General features: G+C 32.6%; 1 protein-coding gene across 1 annotated transcript in view; it reads right to left on the reverse strand.

The window, feature by feature from the left end:
• Nucleotides 1-24463, reverse strand: part of LOC143073767 (uncharacterized) — a 31991-nt gene that overhangs the window by 2640 nt on the left and 4888 nt on the right. The window contains exons 2-15 of the mRNA XM_076249523.1: nucleotides 23380-23472; nucleotides 21937-22125; nucleotides 19661-19729; nucleotides 19069-19341; nucleotides 16551-16691; nucleotides 14878-14982; nucleotides 14125-14286; nucleotides 12120-12245; nucleotides 11308-11475; nucleotides 6475-6549; nucleotides 4576-4819; nucleotides 3031-3122; nucleotides 1975-2094; nucleotides 1425-1596 (exon numbers count right to left, since the gene is read on the reverse strand). Of these exons, the coding sequence (XP_076105638.1) occupies nucleotides 1425-1596; nucleotides 1975-2094; nucleotides 3031-3122; nucleotides 4576-4819; nucleotides 6475-6549; nucleotides 11308-11475; nucleotides 12120-12245; nucleotides 14125-14286; nucleotides 14878-14982; nucleotides 16551-16691; nucleotides 19069-19341; nucleotides 19661-19729; nucleotides 21937-22125; nucleotides 23380-23445 (2002 nt within the window). The 5' untranslated portion in view covers nucleotides 23446-23472. The remainder of the gene's footprint in view (nucleotides 1-1424; nucleotides 1597-1974; nucleotides 2095-3030; nucleotides 3123-4575; nucleotides 4820-6474; nucleotides 6550-11307; nucleotides 11476-12119; nucleotides 12246-14124; nucleotides 14287-14877; nucleotides 14983-16550; nucleotides 16692-19068; nucleotides 19342-19660; nucleotides 19730-21936; nucleotides 22126-23379; nucleotides 23473-24463) is intronic.

A 24463-nucleotide genomic window follows, 5' to 3' on the forward strand; every position in this document is an offset into this window, starting at 1 on the left:
ATTTAATAAAAAGTAGGGGTCACTGTGCTATTTTTCAAGCTTTGAGTCTTTGAAAATTGCCAAAATTTGGTTAGTTTGTTCATGAAAAAATAGTGTGCATAAAAAGAATTTTGAAATAAATTGTAAGAAGAAAGGTTTCATAATATGTTTTAAGAAAATAAAAAGAAAACATGGTGTCACCGAACTTGATTTCTTGCTACAAGTAAAAATAAAAAAATTCCCATTAGCCCAGTATAAATTTTGTACTAAAAGAGTTATCTCCCCTTAAATGGCTCATTTTGAAAAAAAAAATGATTTTAAAACCACAAAAAATGATATTTGTTAAAGTATTTTGTACAATACAATTAATTTACAAATTTCCTTTAAATAGAAAAAAACATTCTAACCCATTGAATTGCAAATCTGTCTCCATATTTGCAGATTTAGGCAAATAACTAGACCGATTTTGTACTGTGATTGTACAATCCAAGATGGCAGTATACCATGAATCTACCTCAGGAGACTAAAGTAGATACAACATGTACACAATATATATATCATTAAATAAAATAGTAAAATAAGTTAATAGTTAACAGTTCCATTCAACTTAACTTTTTAACTTATTTCACTATTTTATTTAATGAATATATACATCTGCACATGTGAAAATTATTTTTTACGCCTATATAATATATATATACAAGTTAAGACTTCTCCACCCTATATATATATCTGAAAATATACAACTCGTTTAAACATCAACCTAACAATGTTAGATCTGTAAATTTGCTTTCACAATTTTTTTGTTCTTCCTTCGATGGGATTCGAACCCATGATACCGAGATATGGTGACACCAAATCGCCTGCACTGCAGCCGTCCCGCTAGACCTCATGAACATCTAGGCTTCATAAAAATGAAGCTTTCAGTGGCCAGGTGTTAACTTTCCACATCAGTTATATATATACACATATGTATATCCATGCATCTCCTCTCCATGCCTTATATATCATGTACTGTAGTACGCAGCTAGATTAAAACTGATGAGGAAAGGTAACACATGGCCATCGAAAGCTTTATTATTGTGAAGCCCAGGTGGTTGTGTGGTCTAGCAGGACGGCTGCAATTCAGGCGTTGTGGTGTCATGGTATCTCAGTAGCATGGGTTCGAATCCCGGCGAGGGAAGAACAAAAAAATTTGCGAAAGCAAACTCACAGATCTAACATTGTTGGGTTGATGTTTAGACGAGTTGTATACACATATATATATATACAACTCGTCTAAACATCAACCTAACAATGTTAGATCTGTTAATTTGCTTTTGCAAATTTTTGGTTCTTCCCTCGCCGGGATTCGAACCCATGCTACTGTGATATCGTGACACCAAATCGCCTGCACTGCAGCCGTCATGCTAGACCATATATATAAATCTCACTAACAAACTTGCCTCTCTGAAAATCCATGATGGCAGGCAACTGCATGGACAGCACATCTCTCCTGTAGAGGCCTCGGAGCCAGCATTTTCTGTCAGCCTCACACAGGGCTGAGGAAGGCTTCGAACAACCAATTGAAAGCCTATCCACAATGTCATCTATCTCATCTAATTTGCAATTCAGAACCTGTAAAAAGACCATGGTAACATTAGAATGTAAATACTAATACCTCCAATTATAAATTAACAGCCTTCCAAGAATGGTTGTAGCCAGTTGGTGTAAAGAATGACACTTTCCAAAAAAAAAAGTATTTTATATGAAAATCTGGAAAGAATGTGGATATTTATATCAGAGCTGTTCAAAATCTACCAGAATGTGGGAACCAAAGAGATATTACTTTGTGACCTCTGAAAAAACTTTTTCTCTCACAAGAACAAGTAACCACTGTGAAACATTTTAAAGAAGAAATATTTACCCTTATAATTACCACGTCAGAACTTCTTACCTATACAGAAAGTAATTACAATAGAATCTAAAAAAATTCTTTATATACCCCCTCTTTACCTTTTCTGCTAACTGTTGCTGCTCCTTTGTTTCAAAGTGTTGCTTTGTCACTTCTCCTAGACTGCCTTTAATAATAAACTTAGCTAAAGGCTCTGTAAATACAGGCAAGCCAACTGTGCCCTAAAATTAGTAGTATAGAATGTTAGCCTTGTAGTGCAGTGCTAAACACATGAAGTACAAACATGTACTAACCCCTAGGATAGTGTTATAATTGGTTTCTGACTATCCTGCCCAAATTCTTATTCTATACAATAATTTTTGTATACCTCCTACAAGTTCCTAGTATTATTGTTCAAAATGATGAAATACAAAACTCTGCAGATTATTAATAAATCTCTTACCAGTTTCCTCAAAATTCTGTTCTCTGAGTGCCACATTTATTTAGTCATGATGTCTCTGAATTTCTTATTAACTGATATTAATGAAATTGTCAAGTATGATAACAGCACATTACTGTTAAAAAAATAATTCATCTTCATACTGCTTGTAAAATGAATGCATGACCCTGAGTATGATGCTGCTCGACTTTCAGCATCAGGGTTATCTAAGTCACATATCAGAGGCATTGACAGTCAGAAGTTAGGTTGCTGAATGACAACAAAGTTACATCAATTCTAAAGCTTGCTGAAATGATAATTGGAAAAATGTTTAATGTGGAATCTTTATTGTTCGTTGGATACCAATTTTCGTGGGTTTCGTGAACCACAAATTCGAAATTCAAATGTCCAGTGACTATCATATTTTCAATAGGCTTTGTAAACAGAGATTGGCAAAACCATGAAATCTAAGATCCACGAATATGCATATTTTCAGCGATCCACAAAAATTAATACACACAAAAATAAATGAATCCACAGTATTACCCAAAACTAAGACATGTTGGAGAGCCAAGTTGAATTTTTTATTCATGTTTATTTATAGCAATTCAAAGGACTATCCAATTCTTCTTACAAAGAACTATACTTCATTGGGCATAAATAATGAAATGTTATTCAACTCATGTCCTATAAATCAAGAAGTACCAACATATCAAAGTCGTATTGAAAAGAACTATACCTGGGCAACTGTACTACCAACATAGCGTCCAAGGGTCTGAAAGTCCTGGTTGTCTAAGGCAGAAGCATTTATGGAGAAACCGCTACCAGAAGCTAATGTCCAAAAAAAAATCATGGCATCATTTATATGCTTTAAGGACAAATTATTGAAGCTACTTGCTTAACTCTATAAATAAGCAGACTCTTTGCTTAATTTCAGAAAGAATATTAGATGTTTTTCTGAGTAAGCAGGTACTGATTTCATAGGTTCATGTAGTCATCTATGCTTAAACAAGACCAATCGATTTCTGCACCTGCGTTGCATTGCAGCTGTGATTTACAGATGCTGAGGAAAATGGGAGGAAACATTATGGAGTATATGTCTATTTGACTTGGTTAACTCTACTAAAAACCATAATTTTGATGATAAAATGTCGGGTTGTTGTCTCTTTGATACATTCCCCATTTCCATTCTCAATTTTATAATACAGTTAAAAAGGTCTATATAATATGATATAATGCAGTTAAAAAGGTCTATATAATATGCTATGATGCAGTTAAAAAGGTCTATATAATATGCTATAATGCAGTTAAAAAGGTCTATATAATATGCTATAATGCAGTTAAAAAGGTCTATATAATATGCTATAATGCAGTTAAAAAGGTCTATATAATATGCTATGATGCAGTTAAAAAGGTCTATATAATATGCTATAATGCAGTTAAAAAGGTCTATATAATATGCTATAATGCAGTTAAAAAGGTCTATATAATATGCTATAATGCAGTTAAAAAGGTCTATATAATATGATATAATGCAGTTAAAAAGGTCTATATAATATGCTATAATGCAGTTAAAAAGGTCTATATAATATGCTATGATGCAGTTAAAAAGGTCTATATAATATGATATAATGCAGTTAAAAAGGTCTATATAATATGCTATAATGCAGTTAAAAAGGTCTATATAATATGCTATGATACAGTTAAAAAGGTCTATATAATATGCTATGATGCAGTTAAAAAGGTCTATATAATATGCTATGATACAGTTAAAAAGGTCTATTAATATGCTATAATGCAGTTAAAAAGGTCTATTAATATGCTATAATACAGTTAAAAAGGTCTATTAATATGCTATAATACAGTTAAAAAGGTCTATTAATATGCTATAATGCAGTTAAAAAGGTCTATTAATATGCTATAATACAGTTAAAAAGGTCTATTAATATGCTATAATACAGTTAAAAAGGTCTATTAATATGCTATAATACAGTTAAAAAGGTCTATTAATATGCTATAATACAGTTAAAAAGGTCTATTAATATGCTATAATACAGTTAAAAAGGCCTATATAATATGATATAATGCAGTTAAAAAGGTCTATTCATATGCTATAATGCAGTTAAAAAGGTCTATTAATATGCTATAATGCAGTTAAAAAAGGTCTTTTAATATGCTATAATGCAGTTAAAAAGGTCTATTAATATGCTATAATACAGTTAAAAAGGTCAAAAGAAGAATATCAACCTGAAGTTGAGGATTTTGGAACCAGTTCTGCTCTTACCATTGCTGAGAGAAGATTTCTCCCACTGTTTCAAGACAAGGCTGTTAAGCTCTCTCAATAACCCTCCACCATCACAGCCATCCTCCGCCTCAAACTCAATATGTAACCTTGATCCAGGCTTAAAACGGGCAACTTCCACAAGAAGGGTGTCAATAGCATCTTCACGCAGGATTGAGATAATTGATATGTTCGGATCAAGCTTCAAACTGCATGCTTCAATGAGATCATCTATTTTTCTAGGCTCCTGAAAAGTAGTTGCTTATGTGCTATGTTCTAAATATTATGTGAGAAAATTAAATGATATGGAGTAAATAAGTGAATACAGAATCAATCACAAAAAAAAAAAAAACACTTTCATCCAGGGGTCACCCCATGGTCTTCAATCCACACCATGTACCAAGCCCTAAAGTGCCCCAACAAAAGTAAATTAATAAATTTTTATTACATTTATCTGTCATAATGACTTAATATATGACTTAATATTATATTTGAATTTGCAACAATGTCAAACATAACTAGAATTGCAAGCTATAGTTGATGTTGCCACTGGTCATTTTTGATGGCTGCATGTTGTTCACAATCATAAAATTAGCCAAAACATCAATTTTTGTTGAAAAAAGACAATGTTGAGTTTGTAGCCATCTGTAGCCCATCTTTCGAAATGGTTGCCAAAATATCAACAATTCTTACTATTTTTTCCCATCAATTCCACCTTCATAGCCTATTGAACAATTATACATAGTTTCATCATATTCTGCTTAACAGTTTTGGAGATAAATGACCATTTTTTTAAAAACATTTTAACGCGTTTTGACAGCTTTCACGACAATGACAGCTTTTTTGACCAAAATAAGTTTCAATCTTAACTGTTCAGGCAGAACTCTGCCTGTGAGAAAAAATTGTGGCCTGAAAAGAAGAATAACAATATTTATCGCAATTTTGTGGATTCTTCCTTTGATCTTTTTTTGTGATAACATACCTGCCAACTTTTGAAAATGCCCATGGGGGTTTTAGCGCGCGACAACAATTTCAAAGGTTGCAATTCTTTGCGATGACTATTTTGCACGTGCTGTTTTGTGGTCTATCAGGTTGGGAACAACACCTAGGGATACCCCCTCAATGTTAGGGTATTAAAAACCACTTTTTAAGTACAAATGAGCACACATTCATATTACTTGAAGACACTTTTCCCAAAGAACTATACATCTTATGATCTACATGTACTCATTTGTACTGAAAAAAAAGTGGTTTTTAATGTCCTAACATTGAGGGGGTATCCCTAGGTGTTGTTCCCAACCTGATAAAGCTGGTCCGTCTTTGTGTATAATTTTAAATTGGAAAAGTCAACAACTATTTAGTATTCTTACACATGAAAATAATTCCTGGTCTTACAGCTACATGTTCATATTTTCTACTGATATAATAACTAGAATCATGCAAATAAACTTAAGAAAAAGGCATGTACGCTCATCTTACAAATATGACACTTTTTCTAGACCACAAAACAGCACGCGCAAAATAGTCATCGCAAAGAATTGCAACCTTTGAAATTGTTGTCGCGCACTAAAACCCCCATGGGCATTTTCAAAAGTTGGCAGGTATGTGAAGTCTAGAAAGAAGCCCATTTCACTGAACCAGTTTACATAAAGGTTTCAGGGCCGGTTACGTCCTACCTCTTGGTGTGATGGTTTCTCACTATTCATTGAAGACCGATGTGTCTTCCTGTGATTTATTCTTACTCGCTGGATGGGTTGTTGTCCCTTTGAGTTTGACAAATTCCCATTTCGATTAATTTTTCTATTATTTAAGTTATCAAATCTTGAATTGTGAAGAAATAAGAATTTATTCAGATTGCTGCAATCTATTGTAAATATCTCGACATCTACTAGGTTTAAGTACCTTCATAGTCTCAATAGTAGAAGCACTACCAATAGTTGGAGTATCAGCAAATGTCTGCTCACCATTATCAGCTGTCTAAAAAAAAAATAGTGCAACAATATAAAATAAAGGGCTGCGCTTTAGCGCATGATACGCCCGTAGCTCTTTTAACTTGTCTTTTATGCTTTAAATGAATTTATATGATCAACTAGAAATAGTGTGAGCCCTGTCAAATACCCCCCCCCCCCAAAAAAAAAAATAATAAATAAAAATGCACAAAAAATTTGGCACTATTAAGGTGGTACCTAACACTACAGGGAGATAACTCAGCAGAACGTTTAAATGACGTTGTGTTCTTAAGGGAATATTAAGCTTCTCAATGATCAAAATGAGTGTTTGTCAAACTGCTATATAATCTGTAATCAGTGTAATTTTTCTGATTAAACGGTTGGTTCAATTTTTTTGATTTTTTTATATTTTTGTCAAAGGGTCAAAGTAAATACTTTGTCAAAATTTTAAGAAAATTAAACGAGCCAAATTAATTTTAGTTCAGGTGTTAGGTACCACCTTAAGGCTATTCACCAAAGTTGCATAAAATACCCTTTTTATAAGTATAAAAATTCATTTCTTAAGAAAACGTAAAATCTAAAATTTATAAAAATGGAAAGGGAGCTTATGTCAATAGATATAAACAATTTAACAAAGTTGCATAAAATTTTGTGAAAGTGTTAGTTATTGTCCAAAATTGGAAAATCCCCCCCTTTTTAAGCATAAAAATTCATAACACGGAAATGTAAAATCTGAAATTTATAAAAATTGAAAGGGAGCTTAAATCAACAGATATAAACAACTCATCAAAGTTTCATGGACATTGGTGAAAGCCTTTTTGAGTTATTGTTCAAAGTGTTAAAAATCCCCCTTTTTTTATGAATAAAGCCCCATTAATCCAAAACTAAAAGTCATAAGAAACCTCAAATAAAAAAATAATAATGCATATGTTTTTTATAACTCAATGGATAGTTCTCATTATAAAACTTATGTACATATACTTTTTTCTGAAGAAAATTCTTTAATTTATTCATATTTAGAAAAAGTTTACTTATTGGAATTGCTTCCTTCCAGCAAGCAATTCCCCCGACATATTATCCGTATGCAAGGTGACCTCAGTGTGACCCATCTCGTAAAAATCCGGTGACCACAATACGCATGGATGTCCTTAAAATAAACTATTATCTGAATATACATGTTAAACACGTGCTCAATTTCCATGCTTTTTTGTTTATTTTTCGTCAATTGTTGACAAACATGTGACAATCGTTAAACTTCGGCTTCAAAACACGAACTTTAATTACCTGCCATATTTTCACAACAACACTGACCGATTGAAAAAAAAATTGACGATTATACGAAATTTACACGAAAAAAGTGATAAATTCGAGCACAGAAGACTAAGTTTATGATGTTTGTATGCATTGGTTCAAGAATTGGAAGAACATTATTTTTCATCGGTCACTCGTTTCTTATGACTTTAAAATCTGAAATAAAAAAAAAACGAAAGGGAGCTGACGTCAACAGAAATAAATAATTCACTTAAGTTTCATGGAAATTGGTGAAAGTGTTTTTCAGTTATTGTCCGAAGTGCGGACGACGGATGACGGACAATGGTATACCATAATACGTCCCTTCTAAAAGACGAGCGTATACACACACTGTTAAATATACTTTCATTTAAAAGCTACTAATATCATCAGTAAACTGAAGAAATGATTAAAACTTGCTTTGTGGAAAGCGACTAGAAAAACTTTTATAGTTGTAGTGAGGCAGTGATAAAGCATTGCCAACTAGAAAATGTGTGTGTAAAACCAGATGTTTTGGGGTGCCGAAAAGGACTCTTGTGGTTTTGTACTCAAAATTCAAATTTTTATGGACAAAAGTGAGTTTTGTTCAACAAAAATGAGTTCTGTTTAATAAAAATTGTAGTATACTACAAATTTAAATTTTGTCATACAAAATTATCTTTCAGTGGACAAAAGTTTCTTTTGTCATGAAAAAAATCAATTTTGTATCACAGACTTGACTATTGTTAGGCAGACAAAAAAATCTAAGTTTCCAGTAACCCAACTGACCCTGTTTTTAAGCCCTGACCCTAATTATTTTATTAGATTAATCAAAACAAAAAAGGTATCAACCGACCCTGTTTTTGACACAGGCTTCTGTTAATCAACATAATAATTTATTTACCTTGCCTCTATTGTCACAGAAAGCCAGTAAACCATTTTATTAATGTTAAAAAGGTATTCCAAATAGGTTAAATCCAAGAAATTTGCACACCAGGTGCTTCAAAAACATTGCAAATGGCTGCACTTTGGGTATTTGAAACTAATTACAGACCCATCCTTGGAGAAAAACCATGATAATTTTCCAGATTTCATTAACAATGTAAAAAAAAAAAATATCAGAAATAAAAATTTAGAGACCTACTGACCTATTTTTCAAGATGATGTTACCGGTAACACAGATCTTTTTTTTTTTAGGCCTTACCGTATTTGATAAATGGGCTACAAAAGTCATTTTTGAACGAAAATTAGTTAAGTTTGGATTCTGTGAACTAATTTGCATACAAAATCAACTTTTGTGAGACAAAATTGAAACAAAAATGAATTTTGTCTCAACAAAAATGAATTTTGTCTCACAAAAGTCAATTTTGTTGAGACAAAAGTCAATTTTGTTAATTTTGTTGAGACAAAAGTCAATTTTGTCTCACAAAAGTCAATTTTGTCTCACAAAAGTCAATTTTGTCTCACAAAAATCAATTTTGTCTCACAAAAATCAATTTTGTCTCACAAAAATCAATTTTGTCTCAACAAAAGTCAATTTTGTCTCACAAAAATGAATTTTGTCTCACAAAAGTCAATTTTGTCTCAACAAAAATGAATTTTGTCTCACAAAAATGAATTTTGTTTCACAAAACTCAATTTTGTTGAGACAAAAGTCACTTTTGTTTCACAAAAATGAATTTTGTCTTACAAAAATCAATTTTGTCTCAACAAAAGTCAATTTTGTCTCACAAAAGTCAATTTTGTCTCACAAAAATGAATTTTGTCTCACAAAAGTCAATTTTGTCTCAACAAAAATGAATTTTGTCTCACAAAAATGAATTTTGTTTCACAAAACTCAATTTTGTTGAGACAAAAGTCACTTTTGTTTCACAAAAATGAATTTTGTCTTACAAAAATCAATTTTGTCTCAACAAAAGTCAATTTTGTCTCACAAAAGTCAATTTTGTCTCAACAAAAATAAATTTTGTCTCACAAAAATCAATTTTGTCTCAACAAAAGTCAATTTTGTCTCACAAAAATGAATTTTGTCTCACAAAAGTCAATTTTGTCTCACAAAAATCAATTTTGTCTCAACAAAAATGAATTTTGTCTCACAAAAATGAATTTTGTTTCAAAAAACTCAATTTTGTTGAGACAAAAGTCACTTTTGTTTCACAAAAATGAATTTTGTCTTACAAAAATCAATTTTGTCTCACAAAAATCAATTTTGTCTCAACAAAAGTTAATTTTGTCTCACAAAAGTCAATTTTGTCTCACAAAAGTCAATTTTGTCAACAAAAATGAATTTTGTCTCACAAAAATCAATTTTGTCTCACAAAAATCAATTTTGTCTCACAAAAATCAATTGTGTCTCAACAAAAGTCAATTTTGTCTCACAAAAATGAATTTTGTCTCACAAAAGTCAATTTTGTCTCACAAAAGTCAATTTTGTCTCAACAAAAATGAATTTTGTCTCACAAAAATCAATTTTGTCTCAACAAAAGTCAATTTTGTCTCACAAAAATGAATTTTGTCTCACAAAAGTCAATTTTGTCTCAACAAAAATTAATTTTGTCTCACAAAAATGAATTTTGTTTCACAAAACTCAATTTTGTTGAGACAAAAGTCACTTTTGTTTCACAAAAATGAATTTTGTCTCACAAAAGTCAATTTTGTCTCACAAAAATCAATTTTGTCTCACAAAAGTCAATTTTGTCTCACAAAAGTCAATTTTGTCTCACAAAAGTCAATTTTGTCTCACAAAAGTCAATTTTGTCTCACAAAAATCAATTTTGTCTCAACAAAAGTCAATTTTGTCTCAACAAGTCTCATTTTTGTTGAGACAAAATTGACTTTTGTGAGACAAAATTCATTTTTGTGAATTTTGTTTCACAAAAATGAATTTTGTCTCAACAAAAATGAATTTTGACTCTCAAAAATCTATTTTGTTGAGACAAAATTTGTCTCAAAAAAAGTATATCTTTGTCTCACAAAAGTCGATTTTGTTTCTCAAACAATGAATTTTATCTACAAAAGAGAATTTTGTCTACAAAAAGAATTTTTATCATTACAAAATTGAAGTTCTCATAAAACAAGTCTGAATCACATAGTTTTGCAAGACGAAAATGGTTTTGTAATGACAGATTTGAATTTTGTAAACACAAAATTGATTTTGATTACAAAAAGTGCAAGTCCCATTCAGCACCCTGTAGATGTCCCTCCCATAGATTGTACTTTCCCAGATATAAACTCAACTCAAAAGAACTGAACCAGAGTCAATGAAGCATAAAATGTAGGTCAAAGTGACCTGAGAGTTTCTGAACCGTGGCACACTACCCATGACACTTCCACAGGTGAAGTACCATAACTATACCATGTCTACTTTCTGAGATATGGACCTTAACCAAAGTGTTATGTACGGACTGACTTATGGACAAGGGTAACACTATATGTCACATCCTGTACATGGTTGGGACATAATAAAGCAGTACACTAAAATGAAAAGGGTACAAATATATAACTTCAGTTTTCTTACCTCGCTTTCTGTCATCCAGACAGAATTTAGCACCGTTGGGCCAGTTATCCCAAAGTGTGACAATGGCTTGCCTGACAAAGACGACTCTAGTGCCATCTCCATTGTTGCACCCCTAACAGTAAAAAACTCAGTTGCACTTGACTGTGAGCCAATGAAGTCCATCAGCACCTAACGAAGAAAATAAAATATCATGAACTTCTATTCAAAAAATCTTTTGATAGTCACTGCAATATATTTGGTGATTTAATTCCTAGAGCTCATGATTCTTGTTGAAACAATGAAATATACTAACCAACAAAAGAAACGCCCAACTTATATTAATTTCGTTGGAATTTAAATTCAGATGCCAATATCTTTAAAGTTAATTATAGAAATGAACTGATATTTTGACAGAATGCTTCTGGAATCCGTTATGTATCAAATTCTGTGAAAATGAAGATTTTCCTAATTTTCATTTTTGATTTCTCCAAAAATGAAAAGTGACGTCATTTTGTGACATTATTGAATGTTTTATTCAAGCTCAAAATTGCCAGAATTGACAATATGGTCACATTTTTAACCATTTATAATATTCATCATGTTCATTGTAATGACAATTTGGAAGGGAGGACTCTAAAAATAAATGTTGATTCACACAATAAATTGTCTGTGGAATTTGTAAGAAATTGCCTAACACGCATGGAGCAGCTCCTGCATGATTTGTATAAAATATGTAGAGAATACAACAGAAAATCTACAGACCCTGCACAACCAACTTTGTTCAAAAGGGGTTCAAGTTGCATTGTTTCTGTTCATATTTTACTGAAATTTACCTGAATGTCCTGACATTCCAAGAATTTTCTGGACAGGACTCCCTCTTGCGTTCGTATCTTTATTTCAAATCCATGATCTGAATCTGTTTGCTCAGCGAGCAATCTTGTTTGCCTCCTCAATCTTATCTGTTATAGGAAGCAAGTAAAGTTAAAATTTGAGAATGAGAATATCAACACTTGTGTGAACATGATTAGATACTACTGTTCAAATGAAACATCAAATTCTAGAACACTAACAAGAAAAATTTTGCAATTTTCAATCACGTAAAAGGCATTTACCAAATATAAAAAATGGATGAAAATGATGAAATTAAGACTGTTCAAGCTATAATGCATACAGCTTTTAAAAGTGTGTCAAAATTTTAACTTAATCTGTTGTGAAATAAAAATTCTTTTTTTTCACGGCAGTGGATAATAAAAGGCTGCACTTTAGCGCATGATACGCCTGTTGCTCTTTTAACTTGTCTTTTAATGAATTTATATGATCAACTAGAAATAGTGTGAGCCCTGTCAAATAATAAATAAAAATGCACAAAAAAATTGGCACTATTAAGGCTACCTCAAATTTAACTGAGTTTGTTGTCTTAATTTTTCATCCATACATTCTATCTTGTTCACAACACACTTTCTGAGTACCAAGTACCTTTTATATTTATATTAAAGAACCTTAGTGTCAGAGCACGCTCACATACCCCACGTCCCCAAATTGTCATTGGAGAAATTAAATAAGTTTAAGAAAAAAAAATTGTATAAGAAAAATTAATTTCCTGCCAATATGCACATCTAAATAGTATGTCTTTATTATCTACAAAATTTCATGAAATTCTGTTATGTGGTTTCAGAGGAGTTGCGATGACAAACTGTTGCAGTAGTACATTAAAGTAAATAAGTTCAAAGGGGCGTAACTCCTAGAAAAAAATTGAATTGCAATTTCCCGTCGATATGCACAACTACATAGTATGTCCTTATTATCTGAAAAGGTTTCATGAAATTCTGTTGTGTGGTTTGAGAGGAGTTGCGATGACAAACTGTTGCAGTAGTACATTAAAGTAAATAAGTTCAAAGGGGCGTAACTCCTAGAAAAAAAATTGAATCGCAAATTTCTGTCAATATGCACAACTACATAGTATGTCCTTATTATCTGAAAAAGGTTTCGTGGAATTCTGTTATGTGGTTTGAGAGGAGTTGCGATGACAAGAAACAGGACTGACGGACGGACTGACGGATCAAAAACATTATACCCTCCGCAACTCGTTGCGTGGGGTATAAAAATGGAAAGGGAGCTTATATGAGTTATTGTCTGAAGTGTGGACAACGGACGGACAACGGTATACCATAATACGTCCCGTCTGAAAGACGACGGGCATAGAAAAATGACAAAAAAGACTACAATGACAATGAGGAGCAGCAAGAAGAAACAGTGAAAGTGAAGATGGTGAAAGTGACTCTACTGAAAGTTATGATCTAAATGAGGAAATAGGTGATGAAAGTATGTTATCATAAAATGATATATGCCTCAGGGAACAGTTAGAATCTCAGGGACTGCTAATGTGCTTTCATCCTTGCAACTACTCAATAATAAGTACTAACGTATGACATTCATGGAACCTATTTTTTACAAGAAATTTAATGTTTTAAATTCAACTAAAGATTTTACAAATTTTATGTTTTCATCAGATTTTATTAAGTGCTACTTGTTACATCAATAGATATAAACAATTCACCAAAGTTTCATGGACATTGGTGAAAGCCTTTTTGAGTTGTTGTCCAAAGTGTTGAAAATCCCCCCTTTTTTTATGAATAAAGCCCCATAAATCCAAAACTAAAAATCTGAAATTAAAAAAAGACAAAAGGGAGCTTACCTCAGTAGATATAACAATTCACTTAAGTTTCAGGGAAATTGGTGAAAGTGTTTTTGAGTTATTGCCCGGGCGTATAAAAATGTAAGTATAAAGTTGTGGGAATAATTCTTTCTCACACACATCACTGCATATACATTACTTACTAATTCAACTGCCTCAGCAGCTTCAGTAGCTTGCCTCCTTTCTGCTTCCTCTCTTCTTCTTATTTCACGGTCAATAGCCAAAACCTGTGCATACTCTCTGTCTTGCTCACAGCAAAGACAGTTACTACCAAGACCTTCCAGAGTGTGACCAGCTGGGCATGTCTGAAAATAAAACAAACACTTGTCTGTATATTGGAAAACAAATAACTATACAACAAACTTAATTATCTAGAGCAACTGGAAATTGATCAGCTCCATATAACAAGAACGCCAAGGGTACTCCAATAGTCAACCTAAACTTTGTTAACGTGAACTATAAAATCCTAATATACATATCTTCAACACATGAACAAACATAAGACAAATCAAAATCTTTCTTGCATTAAACTGTTGTTTTTTTTCTAAATCCATAGGCTGTAATTTTGCCAAATACCAGCTGACCCAAACAAACAGCAAACTTGATCTGTAACTCATCATAGTAGACTCATATTTCAAATTTCAGCTCAATATCTCAAGCTTTGTAGAAAAAAAACCACCCGTTAAGTTAAAACCTGACAGACAGAGGGACTGACCGACGGAGTGAGTACTAGACCTGCTTTCACCACAGGTGATGCAGGTAAAAACATTCTAGCATAAAACTGCGGGAATAGTTATCCCCTAAATAGGACAGACTGACAGATAAGGGTTAAAAAATATGCAACTAAACTTCAAGTTGTGGGGCACAAATAGATTAAAATAAGCCATAAAACCTACTCTATGGACACTAGTGCTTCTGTCAGCTTCATGACACTCCATTTCACCTGCTTTGTGGTTCTCAATGCCATCCAAGTTGTTTTCCTTGTCATCCTCATCGCTCTCCTTTAAATTCAAATGAAATAGAAATTTCATTAATCTTTTAAAGAGAAACTAGTGAATATGCACAATTATAGGCTTAACATCCACCACTGATTTTAGGCAGTGCAGTACACCAAAAACTTTTAACTAATAGTACGAAAACAGTAGGTTCTTCACTGGACCAAAGACCTTTTTAACGGACATAATTTGATATTTTTTTAGATAAACTTACTGGACATCTAGTCAAGTTCATCAACAACTTTTACTGGACCAAACTTAATTTTACTGGACTTTTGCCAATTTCAATAGATCTTCAGGATGACTGCAAAAAACAGTTTTAAAGCTTTTGTCTATTTGTTTATATGAAGTGTTGGCTAATTTTTACTGGTCAAAATCAATTTTTGTAAGGAGGGGTCGCATAGCATGGCGTAGCCACCTCTTCCATTAGCACACATCCAGAAAATGAACATCATTATGAAATTATTTAGGCAGTACATTTGCAGTGCTGTGCTCAGTGAAAAGTCCCAATATTCAAAACTGCCAAAGTTTGAATTAATGTTTTTCCAAAATATAATACTGATTCAAATAGAAAGAACTGAATGTTTTACTGAGAACAAACAAAATATTGGACATTTAGTACCCGGTCAACACTGTTGTATACAGTATTTATCTCCAGTTTTATGATTATCTGATGATGCATTTATATGTGGTTTTATAGCTATTTTGCTTAACTTTCCTTTAAATTGTGAGTGATAATATGTCTAGTATCATAGATGCCAACCCTGTTTTAACACAATCAGTAACAAATTATCAAATTTTACGTATTTTTGAAAAGCTTTCAGTTATCATTCATAAACTTACATTTACCAATAAAAATTACTGACAAGTGGTTGTTAAGTGATGTGCACTAAAATTTGTCATTTAACATGTTGTCTGTAGCATTAAATAATTGTTCAGATGTTCTCGACTGGTACATTTTCGTTTTGTCAAGGAGAAGTAGAGAAAGGGGGAAGGCTACTTCATAAAATGCAAGTTTGCCTCTTCGGAAGTCAGTTAGTTACTCAACAATTGGTTGATAACTCTCGAGAATTCGAAAGCATTACATTGGCATTTTCTAAATACCAGACCAGGACGGAAAAGTAATGATAAAAATCTGTGTATTACAAATTTAAAATTGAACGACGATGATTGGTAATCTGTAACTATTCCACTTTGAATGTAATAGCGTAGTTTTTATCGCAAAATCGGAAAACTACGCCAAAATCATAATGGTTGGCATCTATGCAGTATCACTGTACAGAGCTCATACGAACATATAATCTCTAAGGCTGTCTTCAAGGGACGAGTGCAATGATAACCCATATATATTGGAAACGCTGGCAGAGATCAAAATAAGCTGTGAACTTTCATGATTTACCAAATGCAATTTTGAGTAAAACTCTGGTGCTGTCAAATTTCAGGTCTGTATTTCGTAAGGATTTCAAAGCTTTTGTGTTAACAACAAATTGTTAACAGGTGACAGAAGGATAAAGTGAAAACTATAGGGTGCCTGCAATGCAGGATGTATTATAAGCATTCTTATCAGAACTTACTATACTTGATGCACTGGGGACAGGTTCTAGTGCCAAAATGTACATTCGTCCCTGTGGGCTCATGGTTATCAAGGTAGTTGCATCAAACCTGACACTCTTGGAAACAAATGGTTTCTTGAGACTTTTATTTCCTGGCATAACCTAGATGAATAATATGGTTGATTTAAAAACTTAAGAATTAATAAAACATCACATATTCTTCTTATAGTGATTCTGGCTTCTGTCTTAAATTTGTATTACCAGTTATCTTATCTGGACCTTTGAGTCAATTATTAGTCCATGTGGACTAGTGCAAGCGAAATGCATACGTGTATTGAGTTTCATCATGATGGCATACTTCCTTCTTGAAAATTCAACTTCAACCTGTAGGTTTACCTGGTATATTAGCCCCCTTTTTATAAGTTCATTACACTGTGTTTAAAAGGCTATTATTTTTTATAAATTTAATCAATTAAATTAATTAAGTATTTCATCGTTACAAAAGTAATCAGAAGTCATACTTCATTTAAAAGTGAGCTAATGCATTTCCCTTTATCATACATAGTTGTTCACACCTGGAACGGTGAACCGTGATGGCTAGAATTCACTGATTGAAGATTAAAAGATCAGAATGGAATATATGCTCATCTTTTACTTTCATTATCCCATCACCTTTGAGGTATTTAAATACCTATTGCCTGACCAGAATAAATTTAAATTGTACAATAGGTATTGTGAGAGCTCATCAACAGGTGGTCATTTAACTACCCAGTAAAAAAATCTTCACTATTCCTAAAAGGTAAAATTTAAATGACTGATAGCTAGCTTGCTTTCCTCATGCATCATGATTAATGTCCAGAATAGACTATTCTATTTAGAGATGGGACATTTTAAGCCATTTCTTTTTGTGTCTCAAAATAGTCAAGATGGAAATTTCAATCAGTGAATTTAGTTTATAAAAAAGGCGATATATGTTTGCTTCATGGTGTTTTTAATGTGGGATGTATTTTAAGTTTTTGATCCTAAATGGAATTAAAGTGTTTGTGAAATGGATTTTTTTGGATAGCCCAATTATTTGTGAATAATTCTACAAGATGAATTATGTGTGGCGTAGTGTTTTCTAATGGGATATATTTTCATGTTATATTAAGATTCCTGAAATGGAATAGTAGTGATGCTAAGTTTCATTTGATATTAAGGATCTACTTCAATTGGAATTACTGTTTAAAAATTTATTTTCAATATATATCAAAAAAAAGTACAAATGGCTTAGTGAATAGAAATTTCAATGCTTTATTCTTCATTATGAAAGTGGGATTTACCAGCAATGATTTATTTGTGATTGTAAGCAAAATGAATAAATATACAATACATATCTTTATTAGAAAGAACAAATAGTGTATTTAATGTAAAATATCCCATACCTAAATAGAATAGTTCATTCAGGACATTAAACATGAGGAAAGCAAGCTAGCTACATGTATCATTCATTTAAATTCATTTAAATTAGCTCTGTCAAAAACAAACCAGGTAAATCTACAGGTAGTTAAATGACCACCTGTTGATAATAGCTCTCACAATACCTGTTGTACAATTTAAATGGACAAATTGTATTGACAATTTTTAAACTGGTCAGGCAATAGGTAGTTTACTACCACAAAGCTTATTGGATAGGCACAGTAATTATCTCGAGTTTAACCACACATTCAACATTCACAAAGTGTCACATAATAAGGGCTATTCCATTTAAACATAGATCAACCCCAAGGAAGGCATTTTGAAACCACTTCTAGTGGTGGGTGCCCTTTTCAAAGTTTTGATGAGGACAATCCTTCAAAATTTGTAAAAATGCTTCTCTGGGTGGCTGCCCTATTGTCATAGTGCCTTCCTGGGGGTTGATGTATGTTTAAATGGAATAGCCCTAATACCCATTGTCAGAATCAAGCATGTATTTTTAATACACTATTGATCATGTCAGTTTCATTTGTTTGTTTAAAATATTTGTAGTAAAAACATCATAAAAATGTTCTATTGTATGATTAACTTTTATTACTAAATTTCATATAAAAAATCCGCATATAAATCCTACAATCTCATTTTAAAAGTTGTATGGCTATCACTTGTTTTTAGTTGGTTGATAGCTACACTAAAAGTCGTTGATGCACTTTAAATGCCCTTATCATATATATGGCTAACGAACAAGACTCAAATGAGATTTATTTCACTCCCAGCATGCAAAAAGACTTCAACTACGTCAAATTAGTCAGGAAGTTTGAAGGAATAAAATTAATAATTCCCCATTTTCTTCTTTATTAGTTTTAATTCAAAATAAAACTTGGTGAATATGTTTTTTTTATGGAATTATGAACATAAGATGATAAGTGAAAAAACGTGAAGTTTCCCTTTAATGCCACCCAACTGAAGTCAATTTTATCAGCCAAAACAACATAAAATGTTTGTTTTCTTTTTTTTGTGTCTTACAATGCCTGGTCTAACTAATTAACAATCAAACCAAGCAGCACCTAAGATCAATCAATACCTGCAGATATGCGAAACTGAAATCCCCAAAAAGTGAATTTATTTCACTCCTTACAGCATCTTCTTTGTCAACAGGAGAAAATGTAATTTTTCCCACCATGTTCCTCTTTGCCAACTCTGTTATCATGTTTGACGTAGGCATAGTGTAGGTGTCAAGATGTGATGATGTTGTGTGAGGCAGTATTACAACGTCTTTTGTGATAACTCGTCCCCTCCTCTTTCCCTTGACTTCAACCGCCACTGCCCTTGTGCGCTTGGGACGTCTAAGAACAGGCTGTTTAAAAATATTTCAAATGAAAATTTGTATTATCATGCCAACTTATTTATGACATCAATAAAAATGTATACAAATTTACAGTATAGCTGTCCTCTTTTGCAAAACACTGCCTGCCATGAGATTTTTTTTTATAGTATATATGGTAATAACTAGATCATGTAAAGGCCAGGTGAACAGAGACTGTAACCATTATTAATACTTAAGACATGTCTCCTGCCACAATTTTGTTGTTTTTTTACACATGATTTCCCTTGAAATAATATAATAATTAATGTAACTTACAAATAAATACTCAACTTACCATTACCATACTCACCATACTTGATTGCTGCACAAAGTCATCTTCAGACTCTGCCCTCAAAAGGGACAATGTAGCACTAGAATTCTGAAAACAAACATTCATCAAGCATTCTTAATATATTGCAAACAATACATGGAACCCTACTGGCTTCAATGGGTGCAGCTTGTTGATAAGACCACACAGGTTGAACCCTGAACAGTAAAGACAAGTATGGACTCGGACTAACACATGACTCGTCAAAAATCTGTATATCAAATCAATATTTTTAAGCTACATGAAAAAGAAGTTCTGAAAACAGATAGTTTGGGCTTTTTTCTAAGTCCAAGGACCTACAAATCATAAGACTAGAACCCAATTGAAACATTATCTGTAATTATTCATAAAAAGACAAAGTGAAATTACAGACTGTTTATCATTTGTAAGTTTGTTAAAATATTAAAACATCAATTGACATGACTAATTGGCTCAATAAACACTAAAACAGTAAATGTTATGTAATCATGACACACCCCAATCCGTTAATCTGCAGTGGTTTCTTGTCACATATCAAATAGTCTACTGATTGAGGTGGCACCCAACACTTTCACTACAATAAATTTGGCTCATTTAATTTTCATAAAATTTTGTCAAAGTATTTTCTGTGACACTTTAACTAAAATATGAAAATATAAAAAAATTGAACCAACCGTTTTGTCAGAAAAATTACACTGGTTATATAGCAATTTGACAAACACCAATTTTGATCAATCGGAAAAGCTTAATATTCCTTTTACAACACAACATAATTAAAATGTTTAGCCGATTTTACAGAGTTATCTCCCTGTAGTGTTAGGTACCACCTTAACAACAAAACACAACACCTACAGCATTAGATGCTCTTTTGATCAAGTCATTTCTTTCATATAATTGTGTAACTGTTTTAACAAGCCTGCACGTGAATTGGCTCAATGACACTAATTGCATATCTAAAAACTATACTCATAAAGTTAACATGCTAACATTCCTAAGGTTCATGTATAATGAAAGCCGTAAAAGGGGACGGGCGTCAATTATAGAACTAGCATATGCAAATATTATAAATCATTGATGTAATAGAACTTAAAATGTACTAAGAAAGTTCAAGGTAGATATTAATTGTCAGGAAAATATGACACAACATGCTTTTGTATTTAACTTTTTTCACTTTATAATTGTAAAATGGTAATTTTAAAACAGTCGATGTGGATTTAGTTGGTAATTAAATCGCAAGAAAAAGACAGCAAGAAAATAACCTGGTTTACAGTATTTGTGTAATTAATAAATTCTCTAAGTCCAAAGACCATAACTTCACCAAAAATCATCAGACCAGGACATAATTCAAAACTGATCTGTAACTAGTCATAATAAAACTATAAACCTGACGCTGAAAAGTATAGAAAACTGATAATTTTTGTGGAAGTCCTTATTAGTAGGACCACAACAACAAAAAATCATCCTACATAAACCAAATTTGAACTTGATCTGTAACTGGTCATGTTTATTAAACTATATACCAAATATCAAATCAATATCTTCAAGCACGATTTAAAAAAGTGTGGAAAACTGATTTGCGGTGACTGATGGACAGACAGACGTGAAAACATACTAGCTCTTGATGAAGTTTAAGAATTAAGATAAAATTTAAAAAAACAAATTTTTTTGATTTGTCCAAAGAACATGAATGTCAACGCCTAAAAAAAGTTTGGTGAACAGGATATTGACATTCCACCTTAATGAAAGTTGCAAAAACACACATTACAAACCCTCATGCTGACGCTGTATGCACGTTTTTTAATCATTCCCATGGACAGTTCTTACGTTTTAGTTCACAAAAATGTAACACTGAAATTCAATGAAATTATATAAACTAGAGGCGCCTAGGAACCTGAATCCCTCAACTAATTACCTTAACCTACATGTTTCAGGGGCCATAACTCCAACATCTGTCAACCGATCTTTCTGAAAATCTTAACAATCATTTTGTGCAGAATACTCTAAGAAACAATCATGCAAACTATTGGATGCAAGGTGATTGCAAAAGCTCACCCTACCTTTGAGGAAGGCGAGCTAAAAATGTCTGGAAAATAGAGTACAACTCATGCTAAACATCAAATTTCAAACCATTCTCATGGACATGGAAAATTCCAAAGTATTAGCTGAGGAAAATATGCAGGACATACATTAGCACCTACAGACAGAACAGAAGGTAAAACTTACATCAACCCATCAAGACGGGGCAATAAAAGGCGGCATAAAATAAGCAATTATCTTACCATCCTTGCCGATGGTATACGTAAACGGCTTGGGGAAAAGATCTGCCTTGGATGTGACTGCTTTGAGCTCTCAGTCTGTGATGCAATCTGTGACTGTCTCTCTGGTTGAGTTACTTCAGACTGTATTGACAAAGCATCTGATGCTGATGAAGATTGAGTGGCAAGCAATGGTTGAATAGTCTGCAGGAACTGGCAGAAAAAGGATAGATAGAACATTAAATATTTAATTAGTAAAATTTAAACTAATAAATTAATAGGGAATATGCCGGAAGGACAGACAGATGGACATACAGATGGACAAGGGTAAATCTTAATGCCCCTGTCATCTTACGGGGGGTGGGGGTGCATACGAAACTCTATAAATATAGATCTTTGCCTCTTTGCTAAGCTTCTGCACCATTCACTTAAAATGATTCAATTTATGTCCCAAACCATTTCCTGTTCATTTATAGGATATTCAAACTACAACTCGGGGAAAATAAATAAATGAAGAATGTGTATTAAAGGACTTGGATGTCCATGCGGGCAAAATGGATTGAATCATGCATAATCGGGACAAGAACAAAATGGAAAAGGAGAATTACTCAGGAACAGTGAAAGTGACGCCACCCAAATAGGAACAAGATCTGTGTTTTATGGTACTTAGCATTTCATATACTATCTTTTCTCAGGTAAAAAGGGGCACAACTCAAGAACGGCAAAAGTGACAGTACCTAAATTTGAACCTGATCTGTATTGTGTACATTGTAGTACGTAATAAACATTTGTGTATAAGTTTTAAATCATTTGCCTTGGTTGAGGCAAACATTAGTTATAGAACAGGACCCAACTATTTTTCATATATACATGTACATAAAGACAAGGGTAAAGCTTAATGCCCCCGTCAATGTACAGGGGGGGGATAAGAACAGTATGGTCCCATACATGTAACTCCAACAAAATTGGTTGATATTAAAATGGAGGTGCAGTATGATGTAGTACTTATGGAAACTAGCGATCCTGAAAAATTTAAAGAAATCGGATTAGTGGTCGATGAGGAATTGCATCCACAAAATGTTCCCTTAGTGTACAATAATAAGAAATAGTCAATTAGTCACATAACTCCGACAAAAGGGGTCAGTTCAACAACAACAAAATATGCGATACATAGTAATGGTGGCCTCTAAGTAAGATTCCAAGGATAACAGCAATTATGTAAAGGCATTGTTTGATAAACCATGCACCCTTAGAATCGGTACTGCGTCTATCTGGCCCACAGTAAATGTTTCAGTGCGTTCTTTATCATTTTACTGTGTCAATGAAGCCAAGTGGCAGCCTAAAGTGATCCCTGAAAGTTTGGACAGAATTTCAGTTATCAAAATTGTTGGTTTAGGCAGACTTTAATGTACAAACAAATTACTCTGTCTCATGGTGTTCAGTTTCATTCATATATTAAATTCTTACCTGTCCAAATTGTTGCAACAACACACTGTTGTTAGCAGGTGGTGGAGGATCATTATTCTCATTCATCACAACTCAATTGTTCGGCAAAGCTTTCTTTGAAAATAAAAAAAAAAAATTTTTATGCATTCAATAGGAAAATCTACTAAAAATTATCAATTACAATTTCAGAATCTATACAACTGATTATCCATGACGATTACTTGCTCAAGAGCCTTTTAATTTTTATAATTTGTTTGCCAACACAAAAATATAATTGATTCTAAATTTTGAGGGAAAAAAATATTCAAAGGAAGAAGAAAAAATATTCTGAGGGAGGATGCATACCATAAAAATAATGTTAAGAGGGTGGTGAAGGGTTATATTCGTGCAAGGTTTCCAACTGTTTTAATTTACTGTGTTTTCGTGTTTAGACATTTTATTTCTCCTTTTCTTGTGTTAGGGTCAGTGTGTGTGCTTCGTGTTTCCCCTTAAATATTTCCCATTTTTCGTGTCAGTTAGCTTCAATTTCTCGTGCTTAAAATATCACACATTTGATTGAAAAGTAGGCCAGAAATGATTTATAAGTCAGCCCAGCACTAAAATGTGACTCAAAGTATCCATGATCATTGATAATGACTGCATGATCTCCAATAATGGCTGAATAATAACTTCTATCACTTATTGCTTTAATATTTATGATCTTATTTCTCGTTTCACAATTTTATTTCACATGTTTCGTGTTCAGTTCCCCCCTGTTAAGTTTGAAAAAATAATTTGTTGTGACGTGTCTTAAAAATAAATATTTGGCCAGAAAAAAAAACATGACCCCCCCCTTTTAAAGTTAAATGATCAGTCCCTTCTGTAGGAAGAGTTCATGTGTTTTCGTTATTTTTTGTTTATTTTTTACAACAATCACCATTATTTTTTTTCCGCCTCGCTCTACTCGGCAGCAATACACTCCATTATTTAAAGAAGGCCATCGTCATTTGCCGGCTCAACGAAATGTCCTTTGTAATCTCTATCAGTGTTATCAGTTCTCGACAATGTAACAAACTTTTTTCCAGTTGGGCCAGTTCTTCAAATAAATGTGGTCAAAGTTGATTGT

This window comes from Mytilus galloprovincialis, chromosome 4 (assembly GCF_965363235.1).
Source record: "Mytilus galloprovincialis chromosome 4, xbMytGall1.hap1.1, whole genome shotgun sequence".
Classification (NCBI taxonomy): domain Eukaryota; kingdom Metazoa; phylum Mollusca; class Bivalvia; order Mytilida; family Mytilidae; genus Mytilus; species Mytilus galloprovincialis.